Raw genomic sequence first — 21,650 nt, forward strand, 5'->3', positions numbered from 1 at the left:
CTTCGAAAGCTGTCTGGGGCAAATGATGTTGATTTTACTTGAGAGGAAGCTATGGTACCATAGTAAGTATTCTGGACCTGAAGTCTGAGAGCCTGGGTTTGTCTGGCTCTGCCACTTTTCAGTTACATGATGTAACGATTGGAATAACGCCACCTGCTGGATACTTACTGTAGAAGAGTTCTGCCCATGAAGGGAAGGTCTTTGAGGGCAATTCCAGGAGTCAGGAAGTGACGCGGGCTAGTGGGAGGAGGAAGGAAGAGACTGGGGCTGACTCTGGCTCTCTTTCCTGAGGACGCTGGTGGAGAGTGGAGCTAGAAATGCGCTCTCCCTTTAATAGATAGAAATCTAGGCCTTTCTCTCTCTCTTTACCAAATTCTTATTCTCCTTAATAAATGCTTAAAAGTCTAACTCTTGCTAAAGCTTATAATTTATTGGCGACCACTCATTAGATATTTTAGACAGTTTAGCTAGAATTTTAGCCCTTAACAGATGGCTGACCATGAAGAGGAAAGCTAACCCTCAGTCTTCTTCTGATCTTCTGGTTGAGTAAGAAATTTCCCCTCCCTCTCCCTTTAACTGCTAAGTACTGGCGTACTGGCTGTGTTTCCCTTTAAATTTTTTCGAATGGACCTTTTAAACTCCCTAATTATCCTATTTTTGATTTTAGTCTGTTTAACCAGACAAATGGGAGATAAGATCATGTTAATGCTTTGTTTTTGTGGATTTTCTATTTTTCTTTTTATTTTTGTTAAAAGAGCCAGCAACTTACTCACACAAGGAAATATCTCTCCCTCTCCCAACCATGCTTTTTCAGAGAAACCTGAAGAGATTCCTGCAGCTTTTCCCAGTTCTAACACTAATTGTTGCTTTAATTTTGCATGCCTGGAGGCAATGACCCACCCTCTAGAAGCTTTTAATCCCTTAGCACCTAGAGGCAAAGTGGGGGAAGAGGAATCCAGGCCTGAGTTCAAAATCAAGTCTGATTCAAATTGCTCTGGTCTCTCCCCTCCTCTCCAGACCCCACCCTCTACTCCTCCCATGGCCAAGCCCATTGCTTCCCCTGCCTGGGAAGTCCAGAGATCTGATGCGCATGCTCAACTTTCTCTAACTACATTTGCAGCTTCAGGCTCAGCCCTTCCCCAGCCTGGCTGTGCTTCTGAGACAACCTTAGAAAACCCTTTAAATTCCAGATATGCTCGATTTGTTCATAATTTTGCTAACCTGCTTTTGTCTTTAATTAGTAATCTTATAAAGCATTTGTATGGTGAAAAGACTGACAGACAATATAGAGGGGTTAAAGAAGAAAAACTTAAGCTGAATAAGAATGACAATCATCACCATAGTTCAAGACTCCGCTTCTTTTGCCATGGAAGGGTACATATTTTACAGAAATGTAGAAGTAAGCAGCAAGGTATTGATATGAGTATTGGGGATTTTAGATATCGGAATCAAAAGTGTTCTGAATTCACTCAGAGTAATAGTATCAGTTCAGAGGTTACATAGGATTTCTATGCTATTACATATGCATTTTGAAATTAATGGTATAGGTTTATTTTCATAGAGATTTTAATGCTTTTGAGATTGTGTCTTATACTTAGTTTCTAAAACAAGGAGAATATTTGTAAAAAGCTTTTTATAGTCATGCGATCAAGTTTATATTTTGTAATACTCTTATTAATATTAAGTTCATATTCATTTAGATTTCCCTAGTTTGAATTTCATTGTCTTTTATTGTTCCATGTGTATTTTTTTTCTATTTGTTCATCTCTCTAAATTTTGAAACATTACAAGATGGTTTTGATTTCATAATACAATGTTAATTCTTGGAATATTGTGCTCCCATATTCTGAGTTGTTTTTGTTATTTTTTCTCAACTGATTATTTGATCAAACTCTTTAAAGCATTTCCCTGGCAAATTGGTTGCCATGGCAAGTGTAAAGAAGTATTATTTTTAATAAGCATATTCCAAAAAAAAAAAAAAGAGGGGAACATTTGTAAAAGTTTTCTTTTTTCAAAAAAAAAAAGTTTTCTTTGAAATTCTGTTGTGCTTTAACTTGTATTTAAATATGTTCTGATTTTTCACAAAAGTAATTGTATACTAAGTAAAAAAAATGGGTATTATTTGAAATTGTTGCGTAATTATATATTGTGTTCTGAGTCAAGATGTATTCACATTTTTTGCAATCATTTATTATCCTCAATTTTAAATCCATATGAGACTGGATTATGGGAACTTATCATTTAAGACATTAATTGCCTTTATTCTGAGTTATCAGATGCCAGTTGGCCAAGATGCCATCCAATCACAAGAGGAATACATGCAAGAGCAGACACTGAACTGTCACATGAGGGGAGACATGCATGAAGTCAAGGTATGGCCGAGGGAACGGCTTTTGACAAATGTTGAGGTTGGATTCTCTTGGTTTAATATTTTATTTTATTTTTCCCCACAATATTGTACAGATGGCTGGAAGTATTCATCCCACCCATCTCACTCCTACACCTGGCTTCTATGCTCCCTCCTATATGCCTGATGCCATGGACATCTCAATCCCATGCATCTGATTAAGTCTGACTCAGTTTCCTCCTATATGTTCGGTGGCATGGACATATATTCCATCCACCTATTTTAAGCCTGGCATACTGCATGGACAGTATATATTGCTCAAGTGTGGGAATGCTCATATCCCATCATTTCTCTGTTCTTTTATGGTAACCCCCATAATTATCTCAGATGTCATGATAAATAACAGTGTTGAATTTGGCCTTGACATCTGTTACCAATTATATTAGATTTTAAATTTCTCATAATGGCATGAGGATAATTAGGCAGATGATGCAAAAAGTGATAAAACAAAGATAAAAATTATTTTTATTAATTAATATTGCAGCAATTGTCTTCTCAATTACCCTCCATAAGGGGGGACTATAGTAATATTATAATTTTAAAAAATGTTTCAATTTTTGTTTTATTATATGTTTCATGTGTAACAACTAAGATTCTGAATTCCCTTAGACATGTTTTTGAGAACTTTCATTGTTTGATTTGATTATTGACAAAGCTATTTTAAAGTTGTGTTAAGCTCAATTTTGTAGGAAATTTTCCTGGCTGATTACCAGCATCCACACATCAACCCCTGAAAAGACTTCCATTCCACGACTACACCTAGAGGACATCTGAGAAAAGACTTTCAGAGACTTTAAATGAACAGTTTTGATTTGTTGTTTTTGTTGTTTTTTTCTCTTTCTGTTATAATATACACCATCTGTAACATGTATTCTCTGCAGAGGCCCTCCCTTTGCAAGACTAATGTCAAAGCGTCGGTTCATGAGGACAAAAAAAAAAATCGCCCCTCTGGACAAAACTTTCCTCTCTTCCTTTTCTATATTGTTGTTCACATATTATTAGTTAGCAATAGTTATTATATTCTTTTTACTGTTCCGTCAAGGAAACATTTTGTTTCTTGAGGAACAACAGGGGGGACTGTAACGATTGGAATAACGCCACCTGCTGGATACTTACTGTAGAAGAGTTCTGCCCATGAAGGGAAGGTCTTTGAGGGCAAGACCAGGAGTCAGGAAGTGACGCGGGCTAGTGGGAGGAGGAAGGAAGAGACTGGGGCTGACTCTGGCTCTCTTTCCTGAGGACGCTGGTGGAGAGTGGAGCTAGAAATGCGCTCTCCCTTTAATAGATAGAAATCTAGGCCTTTCTCTCTCTCTTTACCAAATTCTTATTCTCCTTAATAAATGCTTAAAAGTCTAACTCTTGCTAAAGCTTATAATTTATTGGCGACCACTCATTAGATATTTTAGACAGTTTAGCTAGAATTTTAGCCCTTAACAATGACCTTGAATGAACTTTGAATCTCTCTGCCTATGGAAAATGGTGCTGACAATACTTATTTTAGATAATACTTATTTTTTTAATAATAAACATTTTTATTTAAAATTTTGAATTCCAATTTGTATTCCTCTTTCCCATCCTACTCCCTTCCTGAGGTGGTAAGCAATCAGATATGGGTTATACATGTGCAACTATGTAAAACATTACCATATTAGTCATTTTGTACAAATACTTAGATGACAATACTTATCAAGAGTTTGAGGATGAAATCTAAAGACCTTTCCCTCTTTCAGCAAGTGCTCTGTGTGTGTGTGTGTGCATGTGTATACACACACACATATATATGTATTATATATATGCATACATATACATACATATACATATATATATTTGTTTGGCTGAATGAATGGATAATTATCTTAGACTAGTGGATTTTAGAGCTGGAAGAGACCTCAGGAAATCTGCTGGTCTAGTTCCTTGCCTTCATGGAGGTATGATGCTAATTTCCCATTTTACAGATAAGACAGTTGAAGTCTTATCAACTCTTTGAAGACAGGAATTCTGACTTCAAATCTAACCAAAAAATCACAGCATTGGATAGGAACCCCAAGAAGCCATCTAGTCCAACCTGTACCTGAAAGAGAATCCCTTCAACAGATGTACCAGAGTAGACTTTCCTTAAAGCCCCTTCCTTCCTCCAGTAAAAAGCAGCCTATTATTATTATTGTTGTTGTTGTTGTTATTTTATTTTTTTTGGTCAGGCAATTGGGGTTAAGTGACACAGCTAGTAAGTGTCAAGTGTCTGAGGTCATATTTGAACTCAGGTCCTCCTGACTCCGGGGCTGGTGCTCTATCCACTGCACCACCTTGCTGCCCCAAAGAGCAGCCTATTATTTTGCCAAGTAGCCCATTTTCCTTTTGGATAGCTCTGCTTGTTAGGCAGCTTGAATTTGCTTCTCTGTACCCTTGATTCATTGCTCCTATTTCTGCTGTCTGGAGTCCAGCAGAACAAATCTAATTTCTCTTCCTGCAACAATCCTTCCAATAGTTGAAGACAGTGACTATAACCGCTCTAAATTTTCTCCAGGCTAAACCTCCCCAAAATGAATCAAGGTAGAATGAATTCTACCAAACAAGACAGGCAGACTTTCACAATAAAAGGTAAAGGTTTTAATTGAGGCTATTTAGACCAATAGGTAAAGTTTCTAGCAGGGATATGACCCCCAAATTTTCTCATCAAGCAGCCTGGTCTTCTCCATATACAAGTGACAAAATACCCCTCCTCCTGGGGCAGCTAGGTGGTACTGATAAAGCCACAGGCCCTGGAGTCAAGAGAACCTGAGTTCAAATCTGACCTCAGACATTTTCTAACTATGTGACCCTGGGCAAGTCACTTAACTCCATTGCCTCAAAAAAACAAACAAACCCCAAAACCCTCTCCCTTCTTGTTGAGTCTAATTCTGCCTCCCACACTACCTATTACTATACTCTATATAATTTTTTTTAAAAATGTTGCTGACATGTTGACAAAGTATTTAGTGACATAAAGGTAAGAATGATAGCTGCAAATTTCAGACATCCCCTCCATGGGAACAAAAATGTTATATTTAATAATTGGTTTCCTTTTCAAACCAGTTCCTCTAAGAAATTACTTATTCAGTTTTACTCCTCAGAGCAATTCAGGGTATTCATTTTGACTGACAAAGTAGGGCTCAGGCCCTGAATACCTTAGCAATTTGTTTTTTCTCAGGCTAATGGGGATTGTCTGGGTCTTGCCCCTCAAGCTAATGGTTCCTGCTCTGGTCAAACCAGGGACCATTATTATTATTATTATTAATTATCAGTATCTTCAAAGCCAGTCCCCTTTGCTTTCTGGTCAACCTGCTCCCTTCAGGTATGGAAAGGCAAGGCAACACATCTTTTTAAATAAGCATTTACTACATGCCAGGCACCTTTCTTTCTTTCTTTTTTTGTTTATTTGTTTTTTTGCGAGGCAATGAGGGTTAAGTGACTTGCCCAAGGTCACACAGCTAGCAAGTGTCAAGTGTCTGAGGCTGGATTTGAACTCAGGTCCTCCTGAATCCAGGGCCGGTGTTTTATCCACTGAGCCACCTAGCTGCCCCAACCAGGCACCTTTCTAAATGCTGTTTACATTCTAATGGGGGAAGATAACACACTAAAGGGAGATGAAAAACAGGGATGGCGAGAAAAGGTGCGGTGGGAGGAGAAGAAATGGTATCAGTCAGTTAACTAGCATTTTTTAAGTCCCTACTATGTGCCAGGCACTATGTCAAATGCTGATGTTCACATCCAGCAAGTCAGAAACAGAGCTGGGAGGGGTATGAAGGTTGGCCAGCCTGGGCCCCTCTCCAAAACAGAGGCCCCAGGAAGATCATAGATCCAGAACTAGAAAGGACCTCAGAGACCATCTTTGTGACATTGATTTTGTAAGTTCTGATTTATGGATCTTGTCACCCATCTTGGATTGCAAATTCCTTGAGGATGGTGAGTCCTCAACCCAGAAGACCTAAGATCCTCTCAAAAAGGAATTTCTCACACTTTGGTCCCTTTGACTGGAGGTCAATAAATCAGGAGGCAAGGCTGAAAGAGAAGTTTAATTAGCATCAATAGATGGGCAGTTGCCTGGTGGATAGAGACAGTGCTGAACAAAGGGAGAATACATATATAGGGCTTCACACAAAAAAGAAGCCTATCCAGTGAGGCTGTTCAGTTACTTTCCTTGTTTGGGAGGTTGAGTAAAAGGGACAGGATGTCAGGTGATTTGTGGAAGAATGGGTTAACGTCATCATCTCTGGAACTGCCAAAGTCAGGTTTGTTCCAGGAGAATAATGCATTTTTGAGATTAGGCTTCTCAGAATATCCTGGTGAGCCAATTAATCTCTAAAATAATGGAGGCCTCCTTCAAAACAGAATAAGTAGGGCTCATTCCATTGTTGAATAAAATACAGACTGAGAGTCTGTCTGAGACCCTCACACCCCACAGCTCTTTCTTTGACCTCAGGTTATTTCTTCTGGCTAGAAGATGTTTCCCACAAATTCACCATCTACCTCCTCCGCAAGTACAAGACCTGTTTTTGTTTTTTTGTTGTTTTTCACTCTTCCTCCCCATCCTCCACCCCCCACCCCCCAAGGTCTTAGCACAGTGCTGGGCAAATAGTAGGTGCTTAATAAATGCTAGTTTATTAATCTAGTTCAACCCCCTCATCTTATAGATAAGGAAACTGAGGCCCAGGGAGGATAAATGATTTAGCTAAGGTTATACAAGTAGTTAAGTATCAAAGATGGGATTTAATTGGAGTCTTCTGACTCTAGGGTAGCTAGGTGATATAGTAGAGAGAGTGTCAGGCCTGAAGTCAAGAATATTCATCTTCCTGAGTTCAAATCTGGCCTCAGACACTTACTAGCTGTGTAATCCTGGGCAAGTCATGTCACCCTGTTTGCCTTGGTTTTCTCATTGTCAAATGAGCTGGAGAAGGAAATGGCAGACCACTTTAGTGTCTCTGCCAAGAAAATAAAAAATTTGGACATGACTATAACTTGCGACTCTAGTAGCAGTGATATTGACACTGTACATTGTTCCATTCCCCTCCCTGGCCGCTGCTCCTGTATATATGCTGTATCCTATTTAAATGTAAACTCAGTGAGGACAAGGATTATCTACCTAACATTTTGTATTTATACCTATTTAGCATATTGCATGACTTGTAGTAAGTCCTTAATAAATGCTTTTTCATTCATTGGAGAAATGATCAACTGTCATGGCTTCAGCTATCAAGACATGATGACCATGTTTTTATAACTAGTCCTAACCTCTCCCTTGAGCTCCAGTCCCATGTGTCCAACTCACTACAGGACAATTTCCCTTGGATGTCCAAGACCTCTAATGTAGTATACCTATGGGATCATCTCATTCCTCAATAAACCAGGTGCTCTCTCTTCTGGTTTCTCTCAGTGACCTCACCTAATTCTCTCAGGCTAGAAACCTTGTGATCATCTTTGATTCTTTCCTCTCCTTCACCTGCCACTAAGTCCTGTCCATGCTTCCTTTGTTTGGTTTTTGTGGGGCAATGAGGGTTAAGTGACTTGCCCAGGGTCACATAGCTAGTGTGTCTGAGGCCGGATTTGAACTCAGGTCCCCCTGAATCCAGGGCCGGTGCTTTATCCACTGTGCCACCTAGCTCCCTGCTCCTCATGATTCCTTTGTAATGGCTATAGGATGTACCTCTTTTCCACCATCCTACTCTACATTCTCACCATTGGTAGGCCTGAATTGTAGCAATAGCTTTCTATTTGCTTTTCTTGGGTCCAGGCTCTCCCATCTCCACTCCATTCTGCAAATCTGCTTCCAGACTCATCTTTCTTAAACAACGATTGGATGTCCCTTCCCTGCTCAAAAACCAAAGAAAGTTCCCTATTATTTCCTTAACAATCTAAGATCCTCAGGTCAGCTCTACTGGCTCTCCACAATCTGCCCTCTGCCCATGTCTCCAATATGTTTTCCTGCTGCTCCATAACGAATCATATATGTCAACTATCTCCTTATTCTTCCACAAATAACAGGCAGTGTAGTTTAATGGAAAGATCCCTGGGACTTGGGTTAAAATCCTACTTCAACCAACCTATTCTGTTTATTCTCAGAACTCCTAATGTATTTAGAGTTTGGACCCTACCACTTAGCACTTATGAGAGCATGGCATTGAGACTGGTAAGAATTAGAGTATCTAGTTCAACTCCCTCATTTTGCAGATGAGGAAAATGAGTCTCAGATGGGTCAGGTGACTTGTCCAAGGCCACATTGCTAGTAAGTGGTATATCCAAGACTCAGATCTATGTTCTTTGATTTCAAATCCAGTGCTCTTTCTACCACACAGCACTGCCTCAGTGTGCTCATCTGTGCTAATCAATTACTTTTTTTTTTTATTTTTTGCAGGACAAAGAGGGTTAAGTGACTTGTCCAGGGTCACACAGCTAGTAAGTGTCAAGTGTCTGAGGCCGGATTTGAACTCAGGTCTTCCTGAATCCAGGACTGGTGGTTTATCCACTGTGCTACCTAGCTGCCACCCAATCAATTACTTTCTATTTCTTTTACATGTAAGTCTAGTTTCCCCAACTAGACTTTAATTTCTATGGGAGAGAGAGTCCTTTATGTCTTACTCAATGCCTAACTCATGGTTTTTTGTTGCTGAGTCATTTCAGTCATGCCTGACTCTTCATGACCCCTTATGGGTTTTTTTGGGAAGGAATACTAGAGTGGTTTACTACTTCCTTCTCCAGCTCATTTGACAGATGAGGAAACTGAATTAAACAGGGTTATGTGACTTGCCTAGGGACACACAGGTCGTTAAGTGTCTGAAGCCAGATTTGAACTCAGGAAGAAGAGTCTTCTGACTCCAGGCCCAGCATTCTATTCCCTGTGCCATCTAGCTGCTCCTAACTCATGGCAGACTCTGAATAAATACCTACTGGTTGATGAAAGCCTTAATTAGCTAAAATGGAGCCCCTATTCAAAGAAGTCTTTCCTCTGCCCTACTTCTCTTCCCCACACTCCAGCCCTAAGAAAACAGTCTGCTTTTTTTTTTTTTTGTAGGGCAATTGGAGTTAAGTGACTTGCCCAGGGTCACACAACTAGTAAGTGTCAAGTGTCTGAGGCCAGATTTAAACTCAGGTCCTTCTGACTCCAGGGCCAGTGCTCTATCTACTGTGCCACCTAGCTGCTCCCAACAGTCTGCTTTTAAGGAAAAAGTGAATGCTAAGAAAACATGAAATTAAGGATTCAGACAATTTTATGATATGGTCTTAGATATAGTCACATAAGTCTACTATAGCTACACATAAAGCATCATTCAACACTCTGGACCTCAGTTTCTTCATCTGTGAAATGAAGGTCTGATGACCTACACTAGCAAAGAAATTGCTGATGTTCACAGTGATGACCCTTTAGAAATTGTAAGCTATTAAGGTATCAAAGAAAGATTAAATTATGTTTAGGATGCTGGACTCAGGAAGGAAAGTAGATACCTATTTTAGAAAGATTTTCAATGACGAGAATTAAAACGGAATAGGTTTCTCAATGAACGCTTAGTTGGCCAACAAACCGAATTAATTAGTACAGCTCATTCGGTTTACCATACACAGGCAGTCAAATCAATGAGGTTGGTGTCACTAACCCAAATTGTTATTCCCTCCTTAAATTGTTACTCAAATAGCACAGAGAGATGTTTCCAAACATCTGACCTTCTTTCTCCTGCACAATGGATCTAACTGTTTTCTGAAAGGAGACTTGGAAGTGAAGGATCAGAGATATCCAGTGTAAGACAATATGCCGCAATGAAATCATGAGTGGGTACCTGATAAAGATGCTGTTGGACAAGGGTAGTGCCATACTGGATGGGTATGGGAGCTTTATGTCTGCCTCTAGGGAGAATGAGAACAGTGTCTAACTTGTTTGAAATCACTGGACAGCTAGGAAACCAAAGTGGCAGACACACTGACTGGTTCAGCAGACTACGGTCAGAGAGGGTTTGTGTCACACACATGTGCACACACACACACAGACGCACACACTCACACGTACACTGTGAATCCAGAAATATAGCATGATTTCCTAAAAATAGCAACTATAATCTCAAATCTTAGGACAGCCTTTTCAAAAAGAAGAGATTTCTGGTCTCACAATTTTCTTCATCATATCCAGATAAAAAATTATATCTCTCTCAGGGCAAATGCCCTCTAACACAATGGATGAGAATACAGAGAGCATACTTATACATACATATAACTATGATTTGTTCTTATAGCAGAGGTTAGCAGGCAGAGAATAAGTCTGAAAGGCAGGAGATTTAGCAGTAAACTATTCTCTGTGTCCTAGGGCAAGTGACTCAATCAACTCTGTATTCATTCTCATTTTAGAAGATAATGATATCCACAATTGAATCATTCAAGGAAATCTTCTGAGACCTTGGAGCTAAAGGTACTAGAGCCAACTATGGAATATATCAGGTCCTAGGAAAGCCTAGGATGTGTGACTCACACAAAGTTCCATATGTCTTTCAATAATTTTATTCTCTTTTCCCACCTGAGTTGCCAATGAACATCAAAACTGAGTTTCATCTGCTTTGATTTTTTTTCCTGTTCGCCCTCTGGGTAAGAATTCAATACATATCACCATGGTTATCACTAAAATACCCTAAAAGGAAAAGAAATAAAGTGACTAAATCTCTAAGTTCTTTGTCAGTTCCTAAATTCCATGATTCTCTCTTGTACTCTGTATTCATGGGTAGGTTTCAAGTTTTGCTTGCTCTTTCCTATCTGACTATTCCATCTTGGACACATACTGGTTATGTGATCCTGGGCAAGTCACTTGACCTCTGTTTGCCTTGGAAGCAATGGGTGGCTTAGTAGATAAAAGTGCTGAGTGAGGAAGACCTGAATTCAAATCTAACCTTAGAAACTCACTAGCCATGTGACCCTCAGGAAGTCACTTGACCTGTTTGCCTTAATCCACTGAAAAAGAAAATGGCAAACCACTACACTATCTTTGCCAAAAAAACCAAACCAAAACAAAACCCTAAACAAGGTCATGAAGAATCAGACATTACTGAAGAACTGAACAACAACAACACCTGGATACATAGCTTGAGATGTCTGCAGGGCAGTTAGAGAAGTGAGGTCAGAGATTAGCAGAGAAGTTACGGCAGATTTGTGAAACATTAGCCTAGAGACAGCAATCAGATCCATGGAAGCTGAAGGAATTATCAAGTGATAGAGTACCAAGAGGGAGGATAAAAGAAGGCCAAGGGCAGAATCCTGGGAGGTGCTGATAACCAGGGAGTGTGATATGAACGAGGATCCAAGGAGACAAAGAAGGCGTGGTCTGATAAGTAGAAGGAGAACCAGGAGAGACTAGTGTCCAGAAAACCAAGAGAAGAAAGAATATCAAGGAAGGGAAGGTGATTAACAGTGTCAAAGGATGCAAAGAGGTCAAGAAACATAAGGATTGAGAAAAAAGCCATTGGATTTCACAATTAAAAGATCATTGATAACTTTGGAGAGAGCAATTTCAGTGGAATGATGTTGGATGTTGGGGTTTTTGTGTGAGATAATCACCATCATCTCTGGGGGAGAAAGAATTGCCTGAAGTTGAATACAAAATGCTATTTCAGAAATTCTGAGGTCAAACACTATATACTCTGTAACTGGGGTTAAGTTCAAGCTAAAGATATTTTATTTGGATTTTCCTTCCTGCCAGATAGATCACTACACCAAACATTTTGAAAATCTCCTGCAGAAAGCCAGAGAGCTGAGAGGGAGAAGTGTAAATCCTTTTTAGCATTCCCACTCTTCCAATGGAAGGCATCCAATGATTTCTCAACAGACAATATTCTTCCCTCCTAAACTTGTTTGGTTCGTTGGTCTACATATTTATCATTTGCTATGGGAAATTATATTTCTTGACATCTGTTTAGAATTTATTTTTAAACTTCTATTTATATCCCATTTTCCTATCCTTTAAATACTTTTTTAAAAATAGCTTCCAATAACTAAGCTTGGTGTGACCAGTTAAAGTCTCAAATAATTGTCTCATGGTCTGGCACAGTGCCATGTATATTGGAGGAGGTACACTAACAAATATTTGTAGAATTGATTCACATCAGTCCTTTACTTATTACTCCCTTACACATTTCCCAAAATGTAAGTTATAAGATACAATAGAGATCTTCTAAGAATGGTTCATCAGTGCAAGAAGGTTGGGAGAGAAAAGACTTGGAGAGCCTCAGGAAATCTGACCCATGTATTCAAACCTCATCAGTGTCAAGACCAAAAGCCATCATCAGAAAGACTAGTGCCACTGCTTTATAGAACCACAGACAGAGGCCCCCCAGTGCAACCTGGACCTGAACAAGAATTCTCTCTATAACATGCCTGACCAGTGCTCATCTAGTCTTGGCTTGAAGATCTCTAACAATGGGGGATTCACTACCTCTCAGGGCATCCCATTCCACTTTTGCAGTGTTTAGTTCTGAGGAAATTGTTCCTTTTATCAAGTCTATATCTGTCTCTCTACAACTTCCTCCCATTGTTCCTAGTCCTGCCCTTTGGGGCTAAGAGAAACAAGTCTAAATTCTCTTCCACAAACCTGCCCTTCAAATACTCAAAGACTGTTCTAAACCTTCTTTTCTTATTCTTTGAAACCATCCTGGTCCAGATCAAGAAGGTTGTCCTTCTGTTTTTTCTAAAATATGGTGGCCAGAAATGTGTTAGTACTCTAGATGGGGCCTGGTCAAGGCAGAGAATAGGGCAATCATTCTCTCATCTTCCCATTCTGCTTCTTAAAGCAGTCTAGAGTAGCATTAGGAATTTTTGTTGTTGCTGGTTTGCCTTCCATGTCTTTCTATTGACTCATATTGAACTTGTAGCCCACTAATAAGAACCCTTATCTGTTTCAGAATAACTGTGTTCTTGCCACATCTCCCTATCTTGTACTTGGAATTTTCAAACTCAAGAGTAGAACTTTTCATTCATGCCTATGTAATTCCATCTTATTCACCTTGGCCCATTGTTCTAGGTTGTTGAATTTGAACTGAAGCCTTCTGATGTCAAAATCAACATTCTCTCCACTAACACTACACTGCCTACACTTACATTTTTTTTTAAAGTGAGGCAATTGGGGTTAAGTGACTTGCCCAGGGTCACACAGCTAGTAAGTGTTAAGTGTCTGAGGCTGGATTTAAACTCAGGTACTCCTGACTCCAGGGCCGGTGCTCTATCCACTGCACCACCTAGCTGCCCCTTACACTTACATTTTAACAGAGATTAAAGCATTAAATTAAAGGAATGAAAGTAAAGACATGAACTTTTAGACAATTCTGGCATCAGCTAGTTGATGAGGGAAGTAATGGGGGGGGTACTTTAAATGATGCCAGGTGAGTTGTTGTGTGTGTGTGTGTATGTATATATGTATACACACATATAAATTGCATACACAAATACCCCTATATACAAAACTGGCCCTAAGAACCAAAAATCTACTGCTCCTTTTCAATGAAACATGTATTTTTAATCTTCCTTGGAAAGGCTAATGCTCTCTCTTGGTCTACAAGTATTCCTGAGATAATTTGTGACATGGTGTTTTATTGCCCTTGATATCCCACTTGTCCCCACCAAAGTCATTTCTGGAAGATGTTACCTGAACTAAGAATTATGGATCCCCATGTCTTGTTCGGCTTAAGATTTCATAGTTCTAAGGACCTTCATCCAGTCCATATTTGAGCCAGAATCCCTTCTACAACACCTCTAACAAATGGCCAAGTAGCCTTTACTCCTCTGCTCCAAGCAGAATTCTTCTTATGTTGGATCACAAAGGTGGGAGACAAAAAGAGAAAACATGGGAACCTCTGGATAACCTGACACCTGATGGACATGTTAACTGTTCATACTCTATTTCTCATCTTCACTAAAGTTGGTAAAGGTGTTTCTGTGCCCAGACTCATGCAAAGGTCCCTCAAACTCTATACTCCAAATAAATAAACTCAATAAAGGATTCTATGAGTCAACCAAGTGACGCAAGTGTGTATTATTTCTTTTGTTGAATGGCAGGGGGAAGCAAACCTATAGTTTCAGGTCGAGGAAAAGCCTTTCAAAGCACAGATCCTTTCTTGTATCTGTGACTGCTGTGGAACACTCAGAACAGCTACAAGTCTGGGCTCTGTTATGGTCACATGGGATGTTCCCAAAGATCTATATTCTCTGGGAGCTTGTGAATAAACAATCACTGTGATTTATCTTCCCTTAGATTTCTGGTATCCTGTTGACCTCCATTTTACAGTGAGAGATGCTAGCAACATTTCCTCAGGTCACATCATAGTCCCAAGATCGTATGGCAACATGAGCCAAACTACAAACCACTCTGAACCTTTTGATGATGTTTTCTGAAGGGACCCACATGGGCTCCATCTAAACCTCTCTGGTTATTATTCACTAACTGCCTGAATGGTTTTAATCAGGGAAGAAGTCAGCATTTTGAGCTGGGATGCAGGGCGGTTTTCTAAAGTGTCTCTAGACTGATTCAGGAGAAACAGCTCAAGGGGAGAAGACTTCTCCCAGACATGGAATGAGCTTATTAGAAATGACATGCACTGTCATCAGCAGACCTATAAAACCACATTTTTAATACATTACATCCTAAGGGAATTGTGGTTCTGAATCTTCTCAACCCTAGGTGGCAAAACCTGTTAATCAATGGTCATTGTCTCAAAAGGCCTTGCTTATGGCTGTCTTTCTGAACTTTGGTCCAAAATTGGATGTAATTTTTCTGCTAGAGCCTAATTTTTCTTCTTCAGCTTCAAGGAGGTTAGGAAAGTCACCACATTAGGTTTTGTGGAAGAAAATCAATTGTATCATAGCAACCTACTTTTTTCCTTCACCCTAAGGTGAGTGAGGGGACTTCATTCAGGCCCAGCTGAGGCTAGCCACAGGAGCCTAAGATACCCAAATTAAGCTAAAACATAAGGCTAACGTAGAGTTGGCCCAAATTCCTAAATCAGTTTCAAAATTTTCTTGCATTTCCTTCAGGTTTTTGTATTGGATATAGACTAAGCATGTAGCAGGACTCCCCTAATGCTTCTACTTAGCTGAACCTGCATTTGAAGGCTATCTTGGAACTAAAAAAGCCCCCAATGTAATAGGTTACATCAATGGCAAAGGTACACAATGGAAGGCCTTGGTTGAATCCATATAACAGAAAGATTTTTCTCCTAATCTTTCTTTTTTCTGCATGTTTACCAGAGATACATCATTTATCTCAAAAGTTTCTTAACAGTGTTCACTTCCTATATCCACTGAAATAAACCAGTTGAGTGGGTAGTGATTCTTAAATTAAGTTCCATAGACTCCCAAAGGGTTTGTGGAGAGATTTCAGAGGAGTCCAGGTTTTTTTTTTCTTTTCTGTTTTTTTTTTCTTGTTTTTTTTTTTTTTTTTTTTGCAGGGCAATGAGGGTTAAGTGACTTGCCCAGGGTCACACAGCTAGTAAGTGTCAAGTGTCTGAGGCCGGATTTGAACTCATGTCCTCCTGAATCCAGGGCTGGTGCTTTATCCACTGCACCACCTAGCTGCCCTAAAGTCTAGGATTTAAAAAAAATATTTTGATAACTGTATTTCAATGTAATTTGTTTCCTTTGTAATCCTATGTCTTTTTATTTTATGCATTTAAAAACAAGATTCTGAGAAGCAATCCAGTGGCTTCACCAGACTGCCCAAGAAGTTCATGAGTAAAGAAGAACCCCTACTCTAGAGCATCTCCCCTCCCTTTTCAGCAAAGCAAACAGACAAGATTATATTTTGAGAATTTAATGCAGTGGAATGTCATACAGAAAACGGCATAAATGGTTAGAACTCAGTGGTGGCTCCTCCATGGTTAGGCTGGGTTTGTCATGGTGTTGATACTGTCCTCTACCTCTGTGAGCTTCTTCAGGGTTTGGTTGAGCTTGACTTCATCAAACTCCAGACAGAGATATTCAGATTCCTAGAACACATAAAGAGATAACATATTTTAAGAAGTGATAAACATTTCTGTTTAAAGTTTCGAGCTCTAAATTCTATCCCTCCTTCTCTCCCTTACCCCTTCCTGAGGCGGTAGGCAATCAGATAAAGCTCATACATGTGCAATTATATAAAAAATGACCATATTAGTCATTTTGTATTAAAAAAACTTGAATAAAAGAAAAAGAATGAAAGAAAGTGAAAAATAGCATGCTGTGTTCAATCAATATCAGTTCTTTCTTTGGAGGTGGACAGTGTCCTTCATCATTAATCCTTTGGGATTGTCTTGGATCATTGTATTGCTGAGAATAGCTAAGTCATTCACAGTTCTTCATCAAACAATATTGCTGTCACTGTGCACAATGTTCTTCTGGTTCTGCTCACTTCACTATACATCGGTTCACATATTTCTAGGCCTTTCAGAAATCATCCTGCTTGTCATTTCTTATAGCACAATAATATTCCATTACCATCATATACCACAGCTTCTTTAGCCATTCCCCAATTGATGGGAATTCCTTTGATTTCCAATTCTTAGCCACCACAAAAAGAGCTGCTATAAATATTTTTACACAAATAGATCTTTTTCTTTTTTGGGGGATGCCTTTGGGATAAAAGCCTAGCAGTGGTATTGCTAGATTGAAGGGTATGCATAGTTTCATAGCCCCTCAGGCATAATTCCAAATTTCTCTCCAGAATAGTTGGATCTATTCACAACTCTACAAACAATAGATTAGCATTCCAGTTTTCCCACATCCCTGTGGGGAATGTCTTTTTTTTTTTTAGTGAGGCAATTGGGGTTAAGTGACTTGCCCAGGGTCACACAGCTAGTACGGGTCAAGTGTCTGAGGCCGGATTTGAACTCAGGTACTCCTGACTCCAGGGCCGGTGCTCTATCCACTGTGCCACCTAGCTGCCCCGGGGAATGTCATTTTAAAGGAACAAGTCTCAGGAAGTCAAGTCAAGTCAATAGGTATATTATTTATTACTGCATGCTAGGTACTATACTAAATGCTAGGAATACAAAGAAAGCCCAAAATGAGTTCCTAACCTTAAGGAGCTAATGGGGAAGTTAATATGCAAACAATTAAAACTGAGGTAATCTCAGAGGGAAGGCACTATCTGATGACCCAAAGATGGAGAAAGGCTTCTTGTTCAAGGTTGATTTTTAGCTGGGGTCTGAAGGAAATCAGGGAAACCGGGAGGCACAGGTGACAGCCAGTGAAAATGCATGGATTTGGGATACAGAGTTTCTCTTGCAAGAAACGGCAAGGAAGCCAGTGTCACTGGATTACAGAATAATATACAGTCGTGAATAAGGTGTAAGAAAGCAAGAAAGGTAAGAAGGGGCCAAGTTCTGAAGGATTTAAAAGTGTAATATATTTAATTTTATATTTCTTATGTTTGGTATTTGATATCCTAGAGGGAAATGAGCCAATACAGTTTACTGAATGGGGGTGAGGGGATGATAAGGCAATATATAGGCCCACTAGACTGCTTGAGGCCAGTATAGGGCAAGTTTCTTAGGATATAATGCCTTGGCTCAGAAGCCTGAGTGCCCTTCCTAAGGAAAACTGTCTCTAATTCCAGCGAGAGGGAAATATCTAAGCATTTTGGATGCCTCAGTCTTTTTATTCAGTGAAATGGCTACACATTGGTGGATGAACATCAGACTGGGTTTCTTACAGTTATGAAAGCTGCTACATTACAGTGTAGAGGAAAAAAATGCTGGTCAGGGAGCCAGGAAAACTGGGTTCTGGCTACAGTTCTGTCACAGATCAGTTATGTTGCCTTGAGAAGGTCCCACAGACTCTTTGAGCCTCAGTTTCTACATCCAGAAAATTCTAGGGTTAAATGAAAGGATCTCAAAGACTTCTTCTAGTGCAAAGACTATGAGTCTGTACCATACAAAATTGCATAGAGCGAATACCTGGGAAAGAGATAATAAGGTGCTGAACTAGGGTGATGGCAGCGAGAATGAAAAGCAGGGGTTGCAGAAGCAAAAGATTTTGGAAGGAAAATCCTTTAGACTTGACAACTGATTTTATGTAGGGGAGGAGAGAGGGGGAAGAGTATAAGGTGAATCAGAGGTCTCAAGCATGTGCAACTGACAGAGGGCAGGTCCTATTAATAGAATTAGGAAAGTTAGAAGGAGGCACTGGTTTTTAAGGAGAAAAATACTGTATTTTAAACTATTTTCTGAATTTTTAACTATGTAGACTACATGTTTCAGGATTTTAGAATCCTGATATCAAATGGTGACTAGTTGAAGGAATTGGAAATGTTTAGTTTTGAGAAGAAAACATTAAGTAATTATATGATTGCTGTTTTTAAATACTTAAAGGTCATGTAGAAAGGAAACTTTGTTCTGTGTTGTTTATTGGACTCTTCAAACTGAATGTCCCAAAGAGGGACCTACCTTACTCTTTTCTTCACTTCCCTATCCAGTCACCCAGGCTCACAACCTAGATGTCATTCTCAATTTCATACTCTCTTATCCTCCATGTTCAATCTGTTACCCAGTCCTATCAGTACTACCTCCATATCACTTATATATGTTACTTCCTCTCCTTTGACACGTCACCACCCTAGGCTAGGACCTTATCATTTCTTGTCTGGACTATTGCGATAGCCTTCTGGTTGGTCTCCCAGCCTTATATATCTCCCCAGTCCAGGCTATCTCTGCTCAGTTGTCAAAGTGATCTTCCTCAAGTGACGGTCTGACCATTCCTCTGATCCCCATTCAATAAATTCCTGTGGCTCTCTATTACCCAGGATCAAATATGAGCTCCTCTGTCTGCCTTTTTTTTCCCCCTGGGGCAATGAGGGTTAAGTGACTTGCCCAAGGTCACACAGCTAGTATCAAGAGTCAGAGACCAGATTTTAACTCAGGTCCTCCTGAATCCAGGCACCTAGCTGCAACCCCCCCACCCCATCTGCCTTTTTTTTTTTTTTTTTTTTTTTTAGTGAGGCAATTGGGGTTAAGTGACTTGCCTAGGGTCACACAGCTAGTAAGTGTTATGTGTCTGAGGCCGGATTTGAACTCAGGTACTCCTGACTCCAGGGCCGGTGCTCTATCCACTGCGCCATCTAGCTGCCCCCAAAGAAGGGTTTCTTTTTGTGTGTGTTTTGTTTTTGTGAGGCAATTGGGGTTAAGTGACTTGCCCAGGGTCACACAGCTAGTAAGTGTTAAGTGTCTGAGGCCGGATTTGAACTCAGGTACTCCTGACTCCAAGGCGGGTGCTCTATCCACTGCGCCACCTAGCTGCCCCCCCATCTGCCTTTTAAAGCCCTTCATAACCTGGCCCTTTCTCACCTTTCCAGTCTTCTTGCACCTTGTACTTTTCCACATACTTTGCCTGCTTGCTTTTTCTTAAACAAGATACTCTCTCTCCTCACTTTGTGCATTTTCACTGGCTGTCCCCTCTGCTTGGAATTCTCTTCTTCTTCATCTTGCCTCCTGGACAACCTCACTTTCTTCAGGTCTCAGCTAAAATCCCACCTTCAGCAAGAAGTCTTTCCCAGTTTCCCTTAATAATACTGAGAGAAGGGGCAGCTATATGGCATAGTGGATAAAGCACTGGCCCTGGATTCAGGAGGACCTGAGTTCAAATTTGGCCTCAGACACTTGATATTTACTAGCTGTGTGACCCTGAGCAAGTCACTTAACTGTCACTGCCCTGCAAAAAAAAAAAAAAACTCAAAACAAACAAACAAACAATACTGAGAGCAGCTCTAATTTATCTAATTATTTCTTGCTTGTACATAGTTGTTTGCATGTTGTCTCTTCCATTAGAATATGAGGACAAGGACTGTTTTTGCCTTTCTCTATATCCCCAGTTCTTAGCACAGTTCCTGGAACATAGTAGGCACTTAATAAATGCTTATTGACTTGATCTGAATACAGAAAGCAGAATTAAAGATGAAAGAATAGAAATTCTTTGAGACAGATTTCAGCCCAATACAAAAAAAGGACTTAAGGATAACTACAGTTTTTCATGGAGTAAGATGCCTCAAAAGCAGTGAGCTCCTTGTCACTAGAGGAATTTAATCAGAAGCAAGAAGACCACTTGTTGGGAATGTTAGAGGAAGGACTCTTACGTTGGGTGTGAGGGAGGTACCTTCCAACTCCAAGATCCTATTATCTATAGAACTCATGTTATCGGGGCAGCTAGGTGGCACAGTGGATAGAGCACCGGCCCTGGAGTCAGGAGGACCTGAGTTCAAATCCAGCCTCAGACACTTAAAACTTACTAGCTGTGTGACCCTGGGCAAGTCACTTAACCCTCATTGCCCAACCAAAAAACCAAAAACCAAAACAAAACAAGAACTCGTGTTATTGTGTAGAAATGGACACAAGCACTTTACCTATGATTTACAGTTCTTTAAACAACACTCTAGGTGTTCTCTTTAGAAACTTGCCAAGAAGCAGCTCAGTGTTTCTTTTACCTCATAAGCTGCGGATTCTGAATATGCTCGTGAAGAATGCTTTGCTAAAGTTTCCTACAAATTAAACAACTGGGAGCCTGGATCTTCTAAGTATTGCCCAAGGGCTTTTGTATAAGTCGTTCAAAATCTTCAACAAGGTAACTAATACTATAGACCTTTGCCCATTCACAAAAAATGACCAAGATGTTTGGGAACCATTTTGTTTATTTAGAAATGACTGAGATAGTGCCTTTTAAAATAGCAACAACCTTTTTTAGCTGTTGAATTTCCTTTCATCCTTTTGACCTGAATCTTTGATCTCTATTTCCCTCTGCTATATATCTAACTGAACAAGAGAGAAAGATGACTGAGAAATCAAGGAACAAGGGCTTTGGGAGGAGCAATGGGTTTACTCATCAAATGCCTGGAATTAGGAGATACGCATGTCACATACAAACAAAAGTAAAACATGTAGATGAATAAATAACTAGAGCATGGGCTCTTAACCTTAGTTCCATGTACTTAAAAATAAAGTATTATGTAACTGTAATTCAATAGAATTGGTTTCCTTTGTAATCTTATTTATTTTATTTTATGCATTTAAAAATATTATTGTGAGGAAGAATCTACAACCCACCAAAAAGGTTAAGAACCCCTGCACTGGATACTAGGTCCTACTTAGCTCACACTGTCTACTGCCCCCTCCCCCATTTTATAAAAATGGATACCCAGGGAGGTCACGTGATCTGACCATTTCCTACTTGTCTGGAGCAGAGCCAGGACCTTGATCTCCTTGAGAGTAGGACTGCCTTTACCTTT

General features: G+C 39.8%; 1 protein-coding gene across 1 annotated transcript in view; it reads right to left on the reverse strand.

The window, feature by feature from the left end:
- Positions 1 to 16,195: 16,195 nt before the first annotated feature.
- The window catches only part of COMMD1 (copper metabolism domain containing 1), a 246,290-nt gene continuing 240,835 nt past the window's right edge, over positions 16,196 to 21,650 (reverse strand). The window contains exon 3 of the mRNA XM_043980612.1: positions 16,196 to 16,386. Coding sequence (XP_043836547.1) covers positions 16,279 to 16,386 — 108 coding nt within the window. The 3' untranslated portion in view covers positions 16,196 to 16,278. The remainder of the gene's footprint in view (positions 16,387 to 21,650) is intronic.

This window comes from Dromiciops gliroides, chromosome 2, assembly GCF_019393635.1.
Source record: "Dromiciops gliroides isolate mDroGli1 chromosome 2, mDroGli1.pri, whole genome shotgun sequence".
In the NCBI taxonomy this organism is placed as follows: Eukaryota; Metazoa; Chordata; class Mammalia; order Microbiotheria; family Microbiotheriidae; genus Dromiciops; species Dromiciops gliroides.